Raw genomic sequence first — 17,641 nt, forward strand, 5'->3', positions numbered from 1 at the left:
TAAATATTCAATTCTGAATAGTTTCATTGTTTCAAATAAAATGCTGTTCCCTGAAAACAGTTATTCCAGTTTATAACTTAATCACAATTTCCCTGAATACAATGAAGCCATTGTATTTCAGTATGGAGTAGAAATAAATACATTACATGAAGTTACCACTTAGTGACACAGATTATAAAAACAACATGATATTTAAGGGTTGACATTTGCTAAAATGATTTTTTTACTGATTCATTGAGGACATTCTTAAACTGGCAGTTAAAAAAAACAACCTGCAAGCGCTTGATTGAGGAAGAATGTGCTGATTACTGTAGTGTTCAGTTTGGTGCTTCTGCCTTGATTTCAGTTAAGGTGCCAGCACTTTCGTTCACTATTGCTTTTGTGTTATCAGTGTCAATGTCAACATAGTTAAAAGAAGTAACATCTTAGTATTATAATGAAAATAATTTTTTAGTGATATATTTATGTATTCGAGAGGCAGTTACTGACAGAGAGAGGGAAACACACAGAGAAAGGTCTTCCCACTGATTCATTCCCCAAATGGCAGCAATGGCCGGAGCTGGGTCAGGCTGGAGCCAGGAGCTTCTTCCAGGTCTCCCACACGGGTGCAGGGGCCCAAGCACTTGGGCCTTCTTGCACTGCTTTCTCAGGCCATAATAAGCTGGAAGCTGGATCAGAAGTGGTGCAGCCGGGACACAAACCAATCCTGCACTCATGGAATGAAAGCGCTTCAGGCAGAGACTTAGCTTACTATGCTACAAGCACTGGCCGCTTGAAAATAATTTTGACTTAGCAGACCTCCTGAAAGGGTTTTGGAGAACTCCAGTTCTTATGTTCCACATCTTGAGAACAGCAGCCTTAGGAATTACAGCATATATGAGTGTATTTCAAAAAGTATGTGGGAAATTAAATTAAAAGATAATTATGGTACAAAAATGTTTTGAAGTCCATGCTTTTTTTTTTTTTTTTGTAATATGCGTTGTCCATGAGCTTTTTGAAGACATCTTGTATGTATGGATTTAATGTTTCTTTTTTTTTCCACACCAAAATAATCCCATCTTTTAATTCCATTTTCTATGGACTTTTTTTTCCCTAAGATTTATTTGTTTACTTGAGAGGCAGAGTTACAGACAAAGAGAGGGAGAGACAGAGGTCTTCCATCCGCTGGTTCACTTTCCAAATGGCCACAGCGGCTGGAGCTGTGCTGATCTGAAGCCAGAAGCCAGGAGCTTCTTCTGGGTCCTCCACAGGGCTGCTGGGGCCCAAGCACTTAAGCCATCTTCTTCTGCTTTCCCAGGCCATAGCAGAGAGCTGGATCGGATGTGGAACAGTGCCCATATGGGATGCCGTAGGTGGTTGGTTAACTTAACTAGCCACAGTGCTGGCCCTCCAAGAAAGAATTAGAGAGAGGAGAGGCAAAGAGGTCTTCCATCCGATGGTTCACTCCCTAATTGGCTGCAAAGATCAGAGGTGCGCTGACTCAAAGCCAGGAGCTTTTCCCTCATTTACGAACAAAACCCAACTTGTGCTATGTTGAAATTTCAAAAATGGCTTAGATGGACAGTTTCAATTTCTTTAAATTCCTAAGCACAGAATATTTAAGTATTCTGAAAGTAACCAGATAAATTGCTGAGTACCTGCAAAGGTGAAGAATTCTCTCCTAATTTATGAGGCATATTTCTGTAAAGGATAGCAGCTTTAATTATGTAGTCATTTGTAGTTTTTTTTTTTTTTTTTTTGAGGAACAGGTCAGAAGAATAGTGTACTTATTCAGAATTTATTTTAGAAATTCAATCGAGAGATATACTCACTTGTGTTCATGTGTATGTATTGTATATGTAATGTGTTTTACATATACATTATATATTGTCTCTTTGCGTTGTAGAATGAAAGACTGAAGTAACTAAGTGGATAATGAAGGTGATTATGGTGCTACAAAGAAGTACCTTTTCCTGATGTCTTCTGGATAGCTATAATAAATCCTGATGTTGTTTGGTAGCTATAGCAAATCCTTTCACTAATCTATATCTGAAGTAGCCAGGGTGATCAGCTAGTTATGTAGTTTACCACCTCTTTGTGGTGTTTGAATAGCAAGCTGTTAAAAACATAGGGAGTTAGTGGGATGATGCATTTTGAAGATGATATGGGCTTTTTGTGGATGAACAGTTAAGTTAAAGAAAAGTTTGGATGTGAGGGTGGGAATGGACCCAAGTGCTCATTTTTTATGGGCAATAGAAAAGAATTAGAGGATAAAGAGCAGGGAAACATAACAATAAATATCAGGTTTTGTTTATTTTAGAGTATGAGTTAGGTTGTAGGAAGCGCAAAGAGCAACAAGTAACAGTGATTCTGTAATTTAGATGTTCATTGGAGTTGGTCATGTTAGCTTGAAAAACAGGAATGGGTATGAGAGGAACATTCATGAAGATAGTAGTTGGTTAGATGTGTAGGGATGAAGGAATACTTTGGATTGGTGCTACTAATATAAAGGAAACTTAGGGATATTTTTGAACAAGGCAAAAAGCTTAATTTTTACTTATTGAATTTAAGATGGTGTTGGGATGGCTGAATGAGAAAAGCTTGTTTTGGTTTGTGTTTTAAGAGTTGAAAGATTTTAGAGTCCTCAGCATGGAGGTTTAATAAAGACCTGGGTTGTTTCTCCTGTGTGACAGCTTTTTTTTTTTTTTTTTATTACTTTTAAAAAGATTTATTTATTTATTTGAAAGGCAGAGTTACAGAGAGGCAGAGGCAGAGAGCAAGCGAGAAGTCTTCCATCCACTGGTTCAGTCCCCAAGTGGCAATGGGCCAATTTGAAGCCAGGAGCTGCTTCTGGGTCTCCCACACGGGACAAGGGGCCCAAGCATTTGGACCATCTTCTGCTTTCCCAGGCCATAGCAGAGCTGGATCTGAAAAGGAGCAGCCTGGACTCGAACTGGTACCCATATTGGATGCTGGCACTACAGGTGGCAGCTTTACCCACTATGCCACACTTGGGCCCCGAGTGACAGCTTTTAAATAGCACCCCTGATGATTCTCCCCACATAAACTTAGTTAAAACAATTTTCGTACAAAAGTTCCATATTCTCCACCAAACTTGTAGTCCTCTTCTAGTATGTTATCACTTGTTAACAGTGTGCTACTGTAGACCTTATGTTATTAGCGATCTAGTCAGACTAGATCTTAGAGAGCTGATTATTGCTGTTAATTTGAATAATGTACTTCATTAATTTGGACCATAAATATTTTAGTAATAGCCATGTTTCATGAATGACACATTGACCTGTAGTAGTCTCTGCTTAAATCCCTTAATCTTCTTTAAGTAGTCTGCTGGCTACTAAACCATTTTAAATGTCTATAACTGGCTTTTAGAAATTATGGGCAGGACTCCAAATTTGTTTTAATGATATTAAAAGTCTTGGTTCATTTAAAACCCTTGGAGTGTTTAAACCTACCTTTCCCCCCTATTGTTTATATGTCTCTCAGCTGCTTCAGTTAAATCTTTTTAAATACTAAAAGAAAATCACTTGTTTAAAAGTTGTCTATATTTACTAATTATGGTGCTGACCAAATTCATCATAAAAGATTAATACTTACATTTAATTGGTTACATGTCTTCTAAACCTTATTCATGTCATGGTTTAGAAGTAAAGGGTAGGGACTGGTGCTGTGGACATAGTGGGTTAAGCCGCTGTCCATATGGGTGCTGGTTTGTGTCCTAGTGGCTCCATTTCTGATCCAGCTCCCTGCTACTGTGCCTGGGAAAGCAGTGCAAGATGGCATGTGGGAGACTTGGATGGAGTTCTGGGTTCTGCCTGGCCCAATCTCGGCTCTTGTGGCCATTTGGGGAGTGAACCAGTGGATGGAAGATCTCTGTCTTTCTCTCTGTCTTTGTAATTCTGATTTTCAAATAAAATAAACAAATCTAAAAAAAAAAAAAACCCCAGGAAAATGAAATAGAGAATAATAGTGCTGTTGCTCTTCTGGGATAACTAATTTTGCAAGTAATGAAAATACCAAGCCGATACTAAGCTCCAATTATATCGAATGTTGTGGAAATTGAGGAAGATATCCAAGCTTTTTACCTAGCTGGGAGTACCTTAGATTACAGTGTTTTTAGTATTTAATGACTGTTTATTTTATTTTAAATGTTTCTTCTAGTTGGTGATAAGGATTATAGATGTGCAGGCTACCAGCTATAAAGAATTAGAGGAAGTAACAGTTTTATGCAGAGCGTTGCTCACTTCCCACTACAAAATACTTCATTTTTATAGGCTTTTTGTGTGTAAACATAAGAAATTGAACTTTTTTTTAAAGATTTATTTATTTGAAAGAGTTACACAGAGAGAGGAGAGGCAGAGAGAGAGACACAGAGAGAGGTCTTCCATCTGATGGTTCACTCCCCAGTTGGCTACAACTGCTGGAGCTGCGCCAGTGAGAAGCCTTGAGCCAGGAACTTCTTCCGGGTCTCCCACTTGGGTGCAGGGGCCCAAGGACTTGGACCATCTTCTCACTGCCTTCCCAGGCCATAGCAGAGAGCTGGATCAGAAGAGAAGCAGCCGGGACTAGAACCGGCGCCCATATGGGACGCCAGAGCTTCAGGCCAGGGCGTTAACCTGCTGTGCCACAGCACCAGCCCCCAGAAATTTTACTTTTCTAATATTTAACATGCTTTCAATATTCAACTTTTTTTAAACTTTAAAAATTAGCTGAATCTGCACTATCCAGTATGGTAACCATTAGCTAAATGTTCATTTTATATATATATATATATATATATATATATATATATATATATATATATAAAGATTATTTATTTGAAAGGCAAAGTTACAGAGAGGCAGAGAGAGAGAGAGAGAGAGAGAGAGAGAAAGAGAGAGAAGTCTTCACTCCCCAAATGGCCGCAACGGCCAGAGCTGGGCTGATCCTAAGCCACAAGCCAGGAGCTTCTGCCAGGTCTCCCACACAGGTGCAGGGACCCAAGCACTTGGGCCATCCTCCACTGCTTTCCCAGGCCATAGCAGAGAGCTGGATTGGAAGTGAAGCAGCTGGGACTCAAACCAGTGCCCATATGGGATGCCGGCACTGAAGGTTGCAGCTTACCCACTAAGCCACAATGTCAGCTCCATGTTCATTTATATTTAAACATTAAAGTGAAGCAATTTGAAAATGAATTTGTTTACTTGGCACTTGCTGTGTTTCAAGTATTCAATAGCCACACATGCAAATGGCTACCATAGTGGACAGCGCAGATTATAGAATATTTTTATTATTACAGAAGTATGCTTTTGAATGATGCTGTTCTAGCTACAAATGATCTTCATTCAAAATTCTGACTATCCTTAGGTAGGACAGCTTTCCTATTGGAACACATAAATAAGTCTTTAATGATTTTTATGTGAGAAGAAATGTTATAGGTTAATTGTCAAATCTAGAAAATACAGAAATAACACTTAAGATGTTTTTGTATGGGCCAATTAAAATGTCCTATTGTAATATTTGTATTCTAGTCATTTTTATGTAAAGTTGTGTATAAACAAGCTCTGTAGGGATAATTCTATTTCTTCACATCTGAAATAGAAAATAAAGCAGAGGGGCTGGCGCTGTGGTGCAGTGGGTTAATGCCCTGGCCTGAAGCGCCGGCGTCCCACTTCCGATTCAGCTCTCTGCTATGGCCTGGGAAAGCAGTAGAAGATGACCCAAATCCTTGGGCCCCTGCGCCCAAGTGGGAGACCCGGAAGAAGCTCCTGGCTCCTGGCTTCGGTTCTGCGCAGCTCTGGCTGTTGCAGCCATTTGAGCAGTGACCCAGTGGATGAAAGAGCTTTTTCTCTGTCTCTCTGTGTAACTCTTTCGAATTAAAACAAAACAAAACAAAACTGACTTTAGGTTTGTTCCTTTGTAGTATGAGAAATGAAAGGTAGACAATTGATGATCATGGTAGTGACATGGCATTTTAAGCATGATAAGAGGAAGCATAGGGTGTTAATGTCTTTTTTCTTAAATCATTAAAGATAATTTATTTTTAAAATATTTACATAAAGAGAATATATTTCATGTATTTCATATATCCAATGTTTTTTTTTAAGATTTTATTTATTTGAGAGGTAGGGTTAAATTGAGAGGGAGAGACAGAGAGAAGGGTCTTCCTTCCGTTGGTTCATTCCCCAGGTGACCGCAACGGTCGGAGCTGATATATCCAGTTTTAAGAACTGTAATGAGGGGCCGGCGCTGTGATGTAGCGGTTAAAGTCTCTGTCTTCAGTGCTGGCATCCCAGATGAGCGCCAGTTGGAGACCTGGCTGCTCCAGCTCTCTGCTATGGCCTGGGAAAGCAGAAGAAGATGGCCTGAGTCCTTGGGCCCCTGCCCCAACGTGGGAGACCCTTAAGAAGCTCCTGGCTCCTGTCTTTGGATTGATGTGCAGCTCTGGCCATTGCAGCCAATTGCCGATTGGGGAGTGAACCAGTGGATGGAAGACCTCTCCCTCCTTCCCTTCCTCCCTTCCTCCCTCCATCTCTCTCTCTCTCTCTCTCTTTGCCTCTCCTCTCTCTGTAACTCTGCATTTCCAATAAATAAATAAATAATTTTAAAAAAAGAATGTAATGATACTTTTCTCCTTCAATTTTCCTTTTTTTTTTTTAAATTTATTTTATTTATTTGAAAGGCAGAGAGTTACAGGGAAAGGTACAGAGAGTTTGTTCTTTCATACGCTGGACCAGGAGCTTTTGCCGGGTCTCTCACGCAGGTGCAGGTGCCCAAGGTTCATTAGGAGGGAGCAGGGTTGGAAGTGGAGCAACTTGGACTGGAACAGGCACCCATATGTGATACTGGTGTCACAGGCAGCTTTATCCTCTATGCCACAATGCCCCTTTCCTCCTCCCTTAGAAATAGTTTCCTTGTATTTTTATATTGAATCCTTTTTACTATGAAAACATTTGCTTATAAATTTAATTGTTAACTATCAGGAATTATCACAAAAGAGTAGGAAATGTTTAAATTTACCAAGATTTAAGCAGTGACAGCAACTTTAATGAGTGCTTTATTTACAATATCATTATTAGCTTTACAATGTAAAATTAAGAATTGTCAAACTGTAGCCCAATAATTTTATGGATTTCTCTGGTATTATAAATCACTATAATAAATTATATTTTTGTACTCTTAAACCATCTGCCAGATAAAAATTATATATGACTAAAATAAAGAGAATCTTGAAAGTTTATGCTTCCAAATTACAGTAATTTTTGAGACTTCAGTGTAGCAGTCAGACTCTTAATTATAGGGAAGCAGAATGATTAGTTTTCAGTGATTGTGATATGGGACATATACACATTTAGATAGCTAAGAATTGAATAGGAACTGGAGACAGCTCTTTTATGAATCTTAAACTTTAAGTATAGTAGTAGAACCAGCCCAGATTATTAGCCTTGATTAGGATGGGTTCTCCAAAGTTATTTATGTTTGTACTATGAATATGTAAATTTTGAAACTCACCAATAGAGGGTCTGGTCTGTATTTCATTGGAGAGGGAGAATGAAGGCATTCCTAGTGGCTACTGTGTTCCATATCACCTTTTTTTATTTTAACAGAAGCTCTTGAAAATGGTTATTTTAACTTTTTGATGGTAATGGAACCTGTTGGGTTCCTTCTATGGGTATGAAACCTAGGAGTATTCCTGAGTGTGCCCTGAAATTTCTAAAATCACACATTTCTTACTTCACTGACTCCAGGACGCCTGTTACCAGAGCCATATTGTTTAGTATGTAATTGTTGGCAGGGAAATTTTGACAAAATCATTGGAAACTTGAAAGAGTTAAAACTTTGCTAAGGTGAAGGTGAAGTAGTAGTTTAGTACTTGTGTGCCAAGCACTGTGATGAGCACTTACAGAAACTTCCAGTTTCAGTCTTTTTGTCAGCCCTTTCTTGTGTTACTGAAGCTGAGAGTCAGAGAGGATACATTTCCGAGGATCTGTGGCAAATGACAACTGAAAATTGTCACACTCTAGACCTGCAGTCTCCTGGATTAAACAATGAATTGATATCCTTAAAATAGTAAGTTGATCCCTCCCGCCCCCCCCAAGAGAAGGAAATGTGTGAGTGAATGTATTGGAGTAGGGATAAGATTAGGAATAGAGTTAGAGTTCATGTGTCTGAAGTATATCAGGAGGAGAAATCAACTGAAAGACAGTTTATGATAGTTTACAAATGGTAGAGGTTTTTCAAAAATCAGAAGCAGAATTTATTTGGTATAAATGGTACTATTCTTATTACTCTAGAGATTCTTTAAATTCTCACATAATTCAATAAAATTCTTCCTGCTTGTGTGAAAGGTGGATATTATATGTATTTAAGAGCAGTTTTTAATCAACAGGGACCACAGCAATAATTTATATCTGTAACTTATGACCAACATTATTAAAGTGCTCTTGTTTTATCTTACTTGGCAAGTTTTGTTTCCATTTTGTAAATGGGGAAAGCACTTGTGCCATAATTGTTAGGTTTTAGGGTTTGAGGAAGGTGAGGAGGCGGCTAGTTAAAGTAGAGAAAACTTTATTTTTTGGAGGGCCAGAACGGGGTGGGGTGGGGGTGCGGTTAAAAAGTGAGAATTTGGCCTGTCCAGACAGAGAGCAGGAGGTTTGAAGCCAGGTTTCATTCTGTTTGAGCAGAAGAGTCCTTCTTAGGCTGCTTGTTGGGGGAGGTGCAGAGCGCCACATGGAGCCTGATAAGAAAGGCCCCTTGGTGAATCTACAGTGCACTGTCTTAGGAGTTTGGAATGTCCCAGATGCAGGGCTTTCCAGAGCAATAAACATTCCAGTAGCCTTTAGATTATCTGCACCCAGTTTCATTGAGCCTGGGGGTTCAGGCCTCAGTGGCCTAATAGGCTCTAACAATAACTGGTGGTTTTGTCAATGAATAGTTGGTTAAAGGAAGATCCTTCTAAGGAATACTACATGGACTGTATTTGAGATAGAAATGCAATACCTTGATTTCTTGGGTGATTGGAGGAAATATGTGTTGTGTCAGGGAGGAAATACATTTTGGAGTTTTATCTTGTACTTAAATGTTTGTATTTTTTTATTTCTAGGCTGTTCGCTGCTACGAATCTCTAATCTTAAAAGCTGAAGGAAAAGTGGAGTCTGATTTGTTTTGTCAATTAGGTCACTTCAACCTCTTATTGGAAGATTATCCAAAAGGTAATTTTTCCCTTGTTAATTAGTATTTGATTTGTATGTGTATATTTAATGTAATTATAATTATTTGTGCTCTGTCAAGGGTATTGCCATTTTTACTTAGAAATTATAAGCTTTTCAACATACAAAGTAATGAGAAAGAAAAGGGGAAGTAGCTGGAAATGGAAAAATCATGTAACTCCAAGTAAATCATCAATAAGCAGACCATACAGTAAAACCTATTACCAACTACATGTACAATGTGGTGTGTGGGTTGTTTTTCTTTCTTTTTTTTTTTTTTTTGTACAATGTGGTTTTGTTCTGCTTTGTGAAAATCCTTGTCCTTTGAAGGCCATACCTTCCATAGTAGAAAGTGAGCCAACTTGATGTTGAAATTTGTACATTGATGAACACTTTAGAAATGCAACACAAACTCAACATTTTCCTTCTCTGTACTGGCTATAAAACTTTTCCATTTTAAATAGAAAAATAGTTGAATGAAAATTTTGTCTGTAGTCATGTTATTGTTAGATGATCACTTATGATCATCCACTCAGGAGGGTGAAAGCATCCCCAAATACCAGCTCCCCAGCAAAGGAAAAATCTGTACCAAAGGAGAATTATTTCTGTAAGCGGGAACAGTTTCGCTTTTTGATAACATGTAAACACCTTGATGTGGAATTGATGGATGTATTTTGCCCGTTCTAACAAGCAAGACTGTGGGCCCATAGTTTTAGGGCTACAATGAAGGATTGTTAGTATTTCATGTTGTTGTTTTATTCTGCCACTTTTGTGTTAGGTGAAGTGAATGTTTAAAATACAGTTTTCTTCTGAGACAGAGGCATACTCTGTGACGTTTGAAGTTAGACTTATTTCTCAGTTTGGGTCTATCATTTACAGCTGCATTGCCTTTATCATGTTATGGATCCCTGCGTTTCTGCCTTCTAATCTGTAAAAAGGGGAGGAGGTGGTAAATGAGAGCTCTGGGGTTTTGTGATTGTTATGTGAAACTGGTTAGTATTTAGTGAAATGGCTTCAGTTTAACAGGATAATAGGTATTAGTAGTCCTTAAGACACCATTAGATATTTTAACTTTAATTAAAATTGATAATTATTTAAAGGGAGATATTATACTAAAATACATAAAATTCTTTATAATCTGTTAATTTTTCATTGCTTCATCTTCTTGTGCTTACAGAGCTCACTAATTTAAGAGCACACAAACAGAGACCTAGATCTGAAAATTAGGTTTGCCAATGGGGTAATATGCCCTTGCTGCTTTGTGATGATTAAACATTACATGTTGTGACTTTTAAAACTTTATTAGTTTATGAATTTAACTATATTTTCCGTTTATAAAATGTTTGGCTGTGAAGGTAATGGGGAATCTAAGGACATCTTTTTGAAGGCGATTGTTTTTAAATTTTATTTTTTGGAAGATTGGAGGTGGGTGGGTCATCTTATGGAAACCAGAGTGTTGGCAAAATAGCTGGTGGGAGAAGAGCAGAGTAACTTAAGGGTTTATCCTTGAAAACATGTAACAAAACCTCCCCACCTCCCTGCCCGGCCGCCAGATCATTATTTTTGTGTAGATGAACTAGCCATTGATAGGCAGGCAATAGCTTGATTAATTTGTAATAGGAGGAAGGAGAGAATGAATGCAATGGTATATACATATATATTTTGGCATATTTTAATATTTTCAAGCCAGTGGCTTTTGTTTCCTGGATGTGGATTATTTTTTCTTTTTCTTTTCTTTTATTTTATTTTATTTTTTGACAGGCAGAGTGGACAGTGAGAGAGAGAGACAGAGAGGAAGGTCTTCCTTTGCCGTTGGTTCACCCTCCAATGGCCGCCTCGGCCGGCGCGCTGCGGCCGGCGCACCGCGCTGATCCGATGGCAGGAGCCAGGTACTTCTCCTGGTCTCCCATGGGGTGCAGGGCCCAAGCACTTGGGCCATCCTCCACTGCACTTCCTGGCCACAGCAGAGAGCTGGCCTGGAAGAGGGGCAACCGGGACAGAATCCGGTGCCCAGACCGGGACTAGAACCCGGTGTGCCGGCGCCGCAGGCGGAGGATTAGCCTAGTGAGCCGCGGCGCCGGCTGATGTGGATTATTTTTTAAAATACTCTTAGATATTTATGGGGCCCCATTTCCACATTGAGAAAATCCTTTTAAAGTACTAACCATCAAGTTCTTTCTTTACCATCTCTACAAGTCTTAAACTAGAATTAGTCTCTAATAGTAATACCTAAATACACCCACATTCACACTATTACCACCACCAATTTATAGATGCATTTGTTACTTCAGACTGCTTCCTCCTTTTCTTCTCTTTGTGACCAGTACAAGAGAACCACCATTCCTAGGCAAATAAGTGTTCTTTTTAGAGAACATATTATAAACTATAATTTCTACAACAGCTGGGGCTGGACCAGGTTGAAACCAGGAGTCAGGAACTTCTTTTGGATCTCCCACGTGGGTGCAGGGGCCCAAGCACTTGGATCATCCTCTGCTACTTTCCCAGGCCATTAGCAGGGAGCTGGATTGGAAGTGGAACAGCCAGGTCTTGAATGGAGCCCATGGAGGTTGTTGGCACTGCCCTTGGCAGGTTAACCTGCTGTGCCACAACATGGGCCCCTAATTTCAGATTTTCATGTTTAAGGGAGCTCTTGCTTCTGAAAGGGCTATGGTGTACTTATTCCAGTTTTGCTCTTACTTCTTCGGTTAAGCCAAAGAAGGTTGTTTGAGATGTTTGAGTTTTCGTATTGAGCTCCCTCTGTGCATTTGTGACTATCCTAAAAAGCAGGTACTTAAAAATATGATTATACCTATTATTAAAGCATAAACATGAGAAAACTTAAAAAGAATGGGGAAACATAACAAGGAGCTTTTATGTTTGTGGCTTCAAGGGGATATCCAGTAAGAGCAATCTGACCTTTGTTTCTTTCTGTTGCTCATTCCTGTGTTTGTGTGTGTGTGTGCGCGTGCTTGCTTGTACTCTGTTTGCCTGCAATTTAAGTTTTTGTGCCACACTGCCGGTCCCAAACAACATATTCCTTACCTTCCAGTTACCTTACTTGCAGAAATAGGAGTATTGAAAAGTGATTGTAATGGCCAAATAAGGTACCACTTAAGGAATAACTTCACCATTGACTTAATTTCCTCCCACACACACTTCTTTAGTGGGTAGTGCGTAGTATTTAGTCTGGTCTGGGTTCCATGTCTTTTTGTTTTTGGGATTTTTGTGTGCTCATGCTTCTGATTTTTACTTGTTGTAGAATCTCTTCTGGTACCTCTGGGTTCAGGTGGTTTTGGCTATAGCATTCTTGCTTGTAAGGCACAGACCTATTCTGGCTGCACTGGAACCTACAATTTCTCTGGTGAAAAGGCAATCTTTAAAATGTTTATTTATTTGAAAGATGGGAGTAGGGGAGGGGGGAGATCAGTCTTCTGTCTGCTGGCTCACTCCCTAAATGCCTTGCCTGTGACAATGGGGCCGTGCCAGTCCAAAAACAGGAGTCTGTGATAGGGATCAAAATACTTGAGGATATGCATTAGCAGGAAGCAAGGATTGGGAGCCAAGTAGGGCTTGAACCCAAGCTTGCTTTTTTTTTTTTTTTTTGAGAGCCTGTTGAAACATAGGCTTCTTGGGCCTATCTCTAGTATTTATTATTTTCTGCTGACACCTGGGGTGTTTTATTAGTCTATTTTCTTGGAGATTTGGGCTGATAATTAGTTTATTATTGATAAACTTCAAAAATTCTTGGAAGATAGAAGGATTTTGCTAGGTTCACTGCTGAGTCACTTGGAGCTAGGTTCACTGCTGAGTCACTTGGACCTCATTTAAATTTCTGTGTTTTGGTACTGCTTTTTGCATACCAATAACCTGGCATTCTCCCTGGGAGTTACCTTCCTGTTATCTTCTAGGGTACTTGGGACTGAATTGAGTGTGGTCCCCTTGCTGATGATCAGCAAGAGCATGATTATTCAGAGTCATCTGGTGAAGCAGTTCAACTTTTTCTAAAAACTATTCTCCATTTTTCTAGAGTCAGTAATGCATTTAAAAGAGTCTAGATATCAGCCCAATTAGGATTATGAGAACCAAAAATTGAGTTAGATACTTTTTATTCTCCATGGTTAATCTCAATAGGTGGATGTTATTTTTCCATTTATATAAATCCAAGGTTGAAAATGGAGAGTGGACTTCTAAAAATTCATGAGGCAGTTCCTGTTAGTTTTCCAACCACAAACTACCTTGCCTGGGTTTGAGTAAGTTGTTGGCTGAATTGGATTCCCTTAGGGGAATGAGAGGAGATCATTCTTTGCTTTCCACTGGGTATAGAACCGGGAGGGTGGGTCCCTATCTGATAATCCTGGAAAAGCTAATCTGAGCTCTGCGCTCTGCCCCATCTTCCCACGTGGTGGAAGAAGAGACGCCTGGCTCATCTGGGGCTTATGAAGCCATTAGGACAGTTATAAATCAGTTAATTTCTTTCTGCCTGGAATCAGACAGTGCCTCCTTTTTCTGAATCATAACTTTACATTTCTTTTGTAAGTTCTTATTCTGGTAAAAAGACATGAAAGATGGTATATAAGATATTACACCCTATTTTTATACAACAACTCCATTTGTAAGATAGTATTACAGTCTAGAGAACCAATTTCTGGGCTTCTCTCTCCTAAGCCAAAGAGTGTTGTGGCCAGGCTGTGTTTACAAAAAAAAATAGAATTCCTTTTTCCTTTAGATTCATAACTGAACATTGCCTGCTTTTTCATTGTTTGTTTTTTAAAGATTTATTTGAAAGGCATAGTGACAGAGACAGAGAAATCTTCCATCTACTGGTTCACTCTCCAAATGCCTCCAACAGGGCTGGTCTGGGCTGAAACCAGGAGCCAGGAATTCCTTCCAGTTCTCCCTTGTGAGTGACAGGCAGATATTTGAGCTATAATCTGCTGCTTCCTAGGTGTTGTATCCAAAGCATTAGTATGGAGTTGTATCCAAAGCAGAGTTGTTGGAATTCCAGCTGGCACTCATTTGGGAAGCAGGCATCCCAAGTCACCTTACCTGTCCACACTGCAGATTTTTTTAGAATGTAGCCTAAAGGGCTCTTTCCTGGAATGCTTTCAGCATTCCTCATAGTGAGCACTTATAGGAGAAAAACTCGCACAACAGATACAATCAAATTCATGGGCCTGGGTTTCGTCCACATATACTGTTTGTGGATAACTTTCCAAGTCCTTTTTTTCCTCCCCCCTCTTGATAGAGCTGTGTGGAGTTTCCTGTGACTAGGAACAGGGTATATTACTTGGGGATCCCTATTAGGCTGCTGAATGCCATATGTATCATGTCTTGACACTTCCACCAGGTTTGGAACACCTAGAACACACCAAAGGGGTAGGAAGGAGCAATGTCTCTTTTTTCTTCAGAGTATGAGTACCTCTTTAAGATTATAACTAAGGGATTTTGGCTTTGTTGCAACCACCCCCCCCCACCCCCACCCCCACCCCTCCCCGTTCCTTCTCATCACAAGAATGACAGACTCAGCCTGGAGAACACAAATCATAAGAGACCTCAGACAAATAACAGACACCAGAGAACACCTAAAAACTAGGATCTAGCCATTCTCCAGGGGTAAATTAGGAGCACTTTGCTGAATTCTGCCTCTAGTTAGCTGGATTAGGGACCGTTCCCCACCAGCAGTTTCCATGAAAGGGCTGAGACGCACAAGACAGAGACAAAATTGCTCTTTGAGATTACTCATCCAGTCACTTATTTAGAGGTGGTTTCTCTCAAAAGAGAGAGGGCTTGCACCACCTCAGCAGAGGAGGAACTCCTCCACCATGGAGCAGCTTGAAGAAATTTTGTCTGGGAAGTGGCTCAGACACTCAGCATCAGCTGCCCCACACTACCCTTCTCCCACCCCTCCCTGCCCCTGCAGAGGTGTGTTATCACTGGTGAGCAGTCAGAAGACCTTCAGCCCCATTGGGCACCCAAATTGTGAGTCCCTGTCCACTGCTCGCAATCATGCTCCATGAGGCTGGTCCTTTGAGGAGAGATTTATTGTTCACGAGCTAGCAGGCAGAAGAATATGACTCAAATCTGCCTCCCCAGTTGCAGGGGTGCAGGAAAGCTTTATGGATTAGGTAGGGAAAGTTGGTATGTGGGAACACCCAGCAAGGCAAATTTTGACTGGAGAGGTTTGGAATTGGTCAGCATGATAAGATGGACTTGTAATTCTTGATTTCTGTGTTTAGGGGAACTCTCAATTCACAAAGGCTCCAGTGTATACGTGTTTTCAGGTGTTGCTCTGGCTTCTTTGGTTCCACCAGCTAGATTTTCCTTTTTTAGTGCATGTCCAAGTTATGTGACATGCAGTTCTCTGCTCTGGGCTCCCTCTGTTCAGTTCATGCAAGGACTTAAAAAATATGGTTGGGCTTGGGCAGTTGGTGGTGGGTTGAATGTTGTAATACAGCAGGTTAATCCACTGTTTGGGGAAGTCTGAGCCCCATAAAGAAGTGTCAGTTCAAATCTTGGCTATTCTGGTAATGTACATGGGAAGGCAGCAGAGGATGGCCCAAGTACTTGGGTCGCTATCTTGCACGTGGGAGACCTGGATGGAGTTCCATGCTAGTGGCTTCAGCCTGCCCAGCCTTGGCTGTTGGTAGGCATTTGGGGGAGTAAATCAGCAGGTGAAAGATCCTTCTCTTCCTTTTCCTTCATGTCCCTCCTACCACCTTCCATCTCACCACTCTGCCTTTCAAATCATATCTATTACTCAAGAAAGGTTAATAAAACGCTTTATAAAACCTTTTTACCTTGTGCTTCAAATTCATCTGAAATGACAGAAAAGTTATTTTCAATGAATAAATTTGTATGGGTAATTGATGTCAGACTGCCCTTTGAAGTCCCAGACATAACAGTTTTCTGTTACGCTTCCCTATTCTTTCCTTCTAAGTTTCCCATCTTATGCTTTTTTTAAAAAAAGATTTATTTATTTATTTGAAAGTCAGAGTTACACAGAGAGAAGGAGAGGTAGAGTAGGGAGGGAGAGAGGTCTTTCATCTGTTGGTTCACTCCCCAGATGGCCACAACAGCTGGAGCTGCGCTGATCCGAAGTCAGGAACCAGGAGCTTCTTCCGAGTCTCCCACATGGGTGCAGGGGCCCAAGGACTCGGGCCATCTTCTCCTGCTTTCCCAGGCCATAGCAGAGAGCTGGATGGGAAGTGGAGAAGCTGGGTGCCCATATGGGATGCCAGCACCGCAGGTGGTGGCTTTACCCACTACACCACGGCGCCAGCCACCATCTTATGCTTGGGTCTGAATCTGTTTTTTTAAAGATTTATTTTGAAGAGTTTAAAATTTTTTTGTTAATTGGTCATTTTACTTATAAGAATTTATTCTAACAAAGTAATTGAGTAGGGGATTATAGGCTAATGGAGATTCAGTGTGCTTGGCCTATTATTGTAAGCTGGTTTCCCTGGGAAGGGAATATAACATACAGATTGTTTAGTAAGGAATTACCTTTGGGGTCAGTACCTATGGGGGATGCAGGATGGAATCAGGATTGAACAGAGGATGAAAATAGGCTGTAAATAGCCTTGACCAACTTCATGGGGAACTCTGGAACTAGAATGACCCTTCAGAGCTAAATCAGATTGGGCCAAGATGGATGGCCAGGTCTTTATTTTCCCATGCTTCAATATTGGATGTGGGCCAGCCTGAGAATTGAGTGTGAGCTTGGACACAGTGACTCTCTGTAGCTGAGGCAGCTCCTGTTGAAGCCAGTAGGCAGGACTTCTAATAATTCTTCCTTGAGGGATCGGCGCCGTGGCTCACTTGGTTAATCCTCTGCCTGTGGCGCTGGCATCCCATATGGGCTCCGGGTTCTAGTCCCGGTTGCTCCTCTTCCAGTCCAGCTCTCTGCTGTGGCCCAGGAGGGCAGCGGAGGATGGCCCAAGTGCTTGGGCCCCTGCACCTGCATGGGAGACCAGGAAGAAACACCTGGCTCCTGGCTTCGGATCGGCGCAGCGCCGGCCATAGTGGCCATTTGGGGGGTGAACCAATGGAAGGAAGACCTTTCTCTCCGTCTCTCTCACTGTCTATAACTCTACCTGTCAAATAAAAAAAAATTCTTCCTTGTAGTAGGATTTGAGTAGTTCTTTATCATTTCTACCCTACCTCCTTTTCTACTTTTTTTTTTTTTTGGGGACAGAGTGGACAGTGAGAGACAGACAGATAGAAAGGTCTTCCTTTTCCATTGGTTCACCCCTCAATGGCCACTGCGGCCGGCGCACCGCGCTGATCCGAAGGCAGGAGCCAGGTGTTTCTCCTGGTCTCCCATGGATGAGGGTGCAGGGCCCAAGGACTTGGGCCATCCTCCACTGCACTCCTGGGCCATAGCAGAGAGCTGGACTGGAAGAGGAGCAACTGGGACAGCATCCAGCGCCCCGACCGGGACTAGAACCCGGGGTGTC

At 40.9% G+C, this 17,641-nt stretch overlaps 1 protein-coding gene across 10 annotated transcripts in view; it reads left to right on the forward strand.

The window, feature by feature from the left end:
* Positions 1-17,641, forward strand: part of KDM6A (lysine demethylase 6A) — a 194,012-nt gene that overhangs the window by 42,922 nt on the left and 133,449 nt on the right. For all 10 annotated transcript variants that reach the window (XM_070066975.1, XM_070066976.1, XM_051827032.2 and 7 more), the window contains exon 3: positions 9,080-9,188. Coding sequence is in view for 8 of the 10 variants with exons in the window: in XM_051827032.2 (XP_051682992.2) it covers positions 9,080-9,188 (109 nt within the window). In the remaining 2 variants the exon portion in view is untranslated. The remainder of the gene's footprint in view (positions 1-9,079; positions 9,189-17,641) is intronic.

Source organism: Oryctolagus cuniculus, chromosome X (assembly GCF_964237555.1).
Source record: "Oryctolagus cuniculus chromosome X, mOryCun1.1, whole genome shotgun sequence".
Lineage (NCBI taxonomy): Eukaryota > Metazoa > Chordata > Mammalia > Lagomorpha > Leporidae > Oryctolagus > Oryctolagus cuniculus.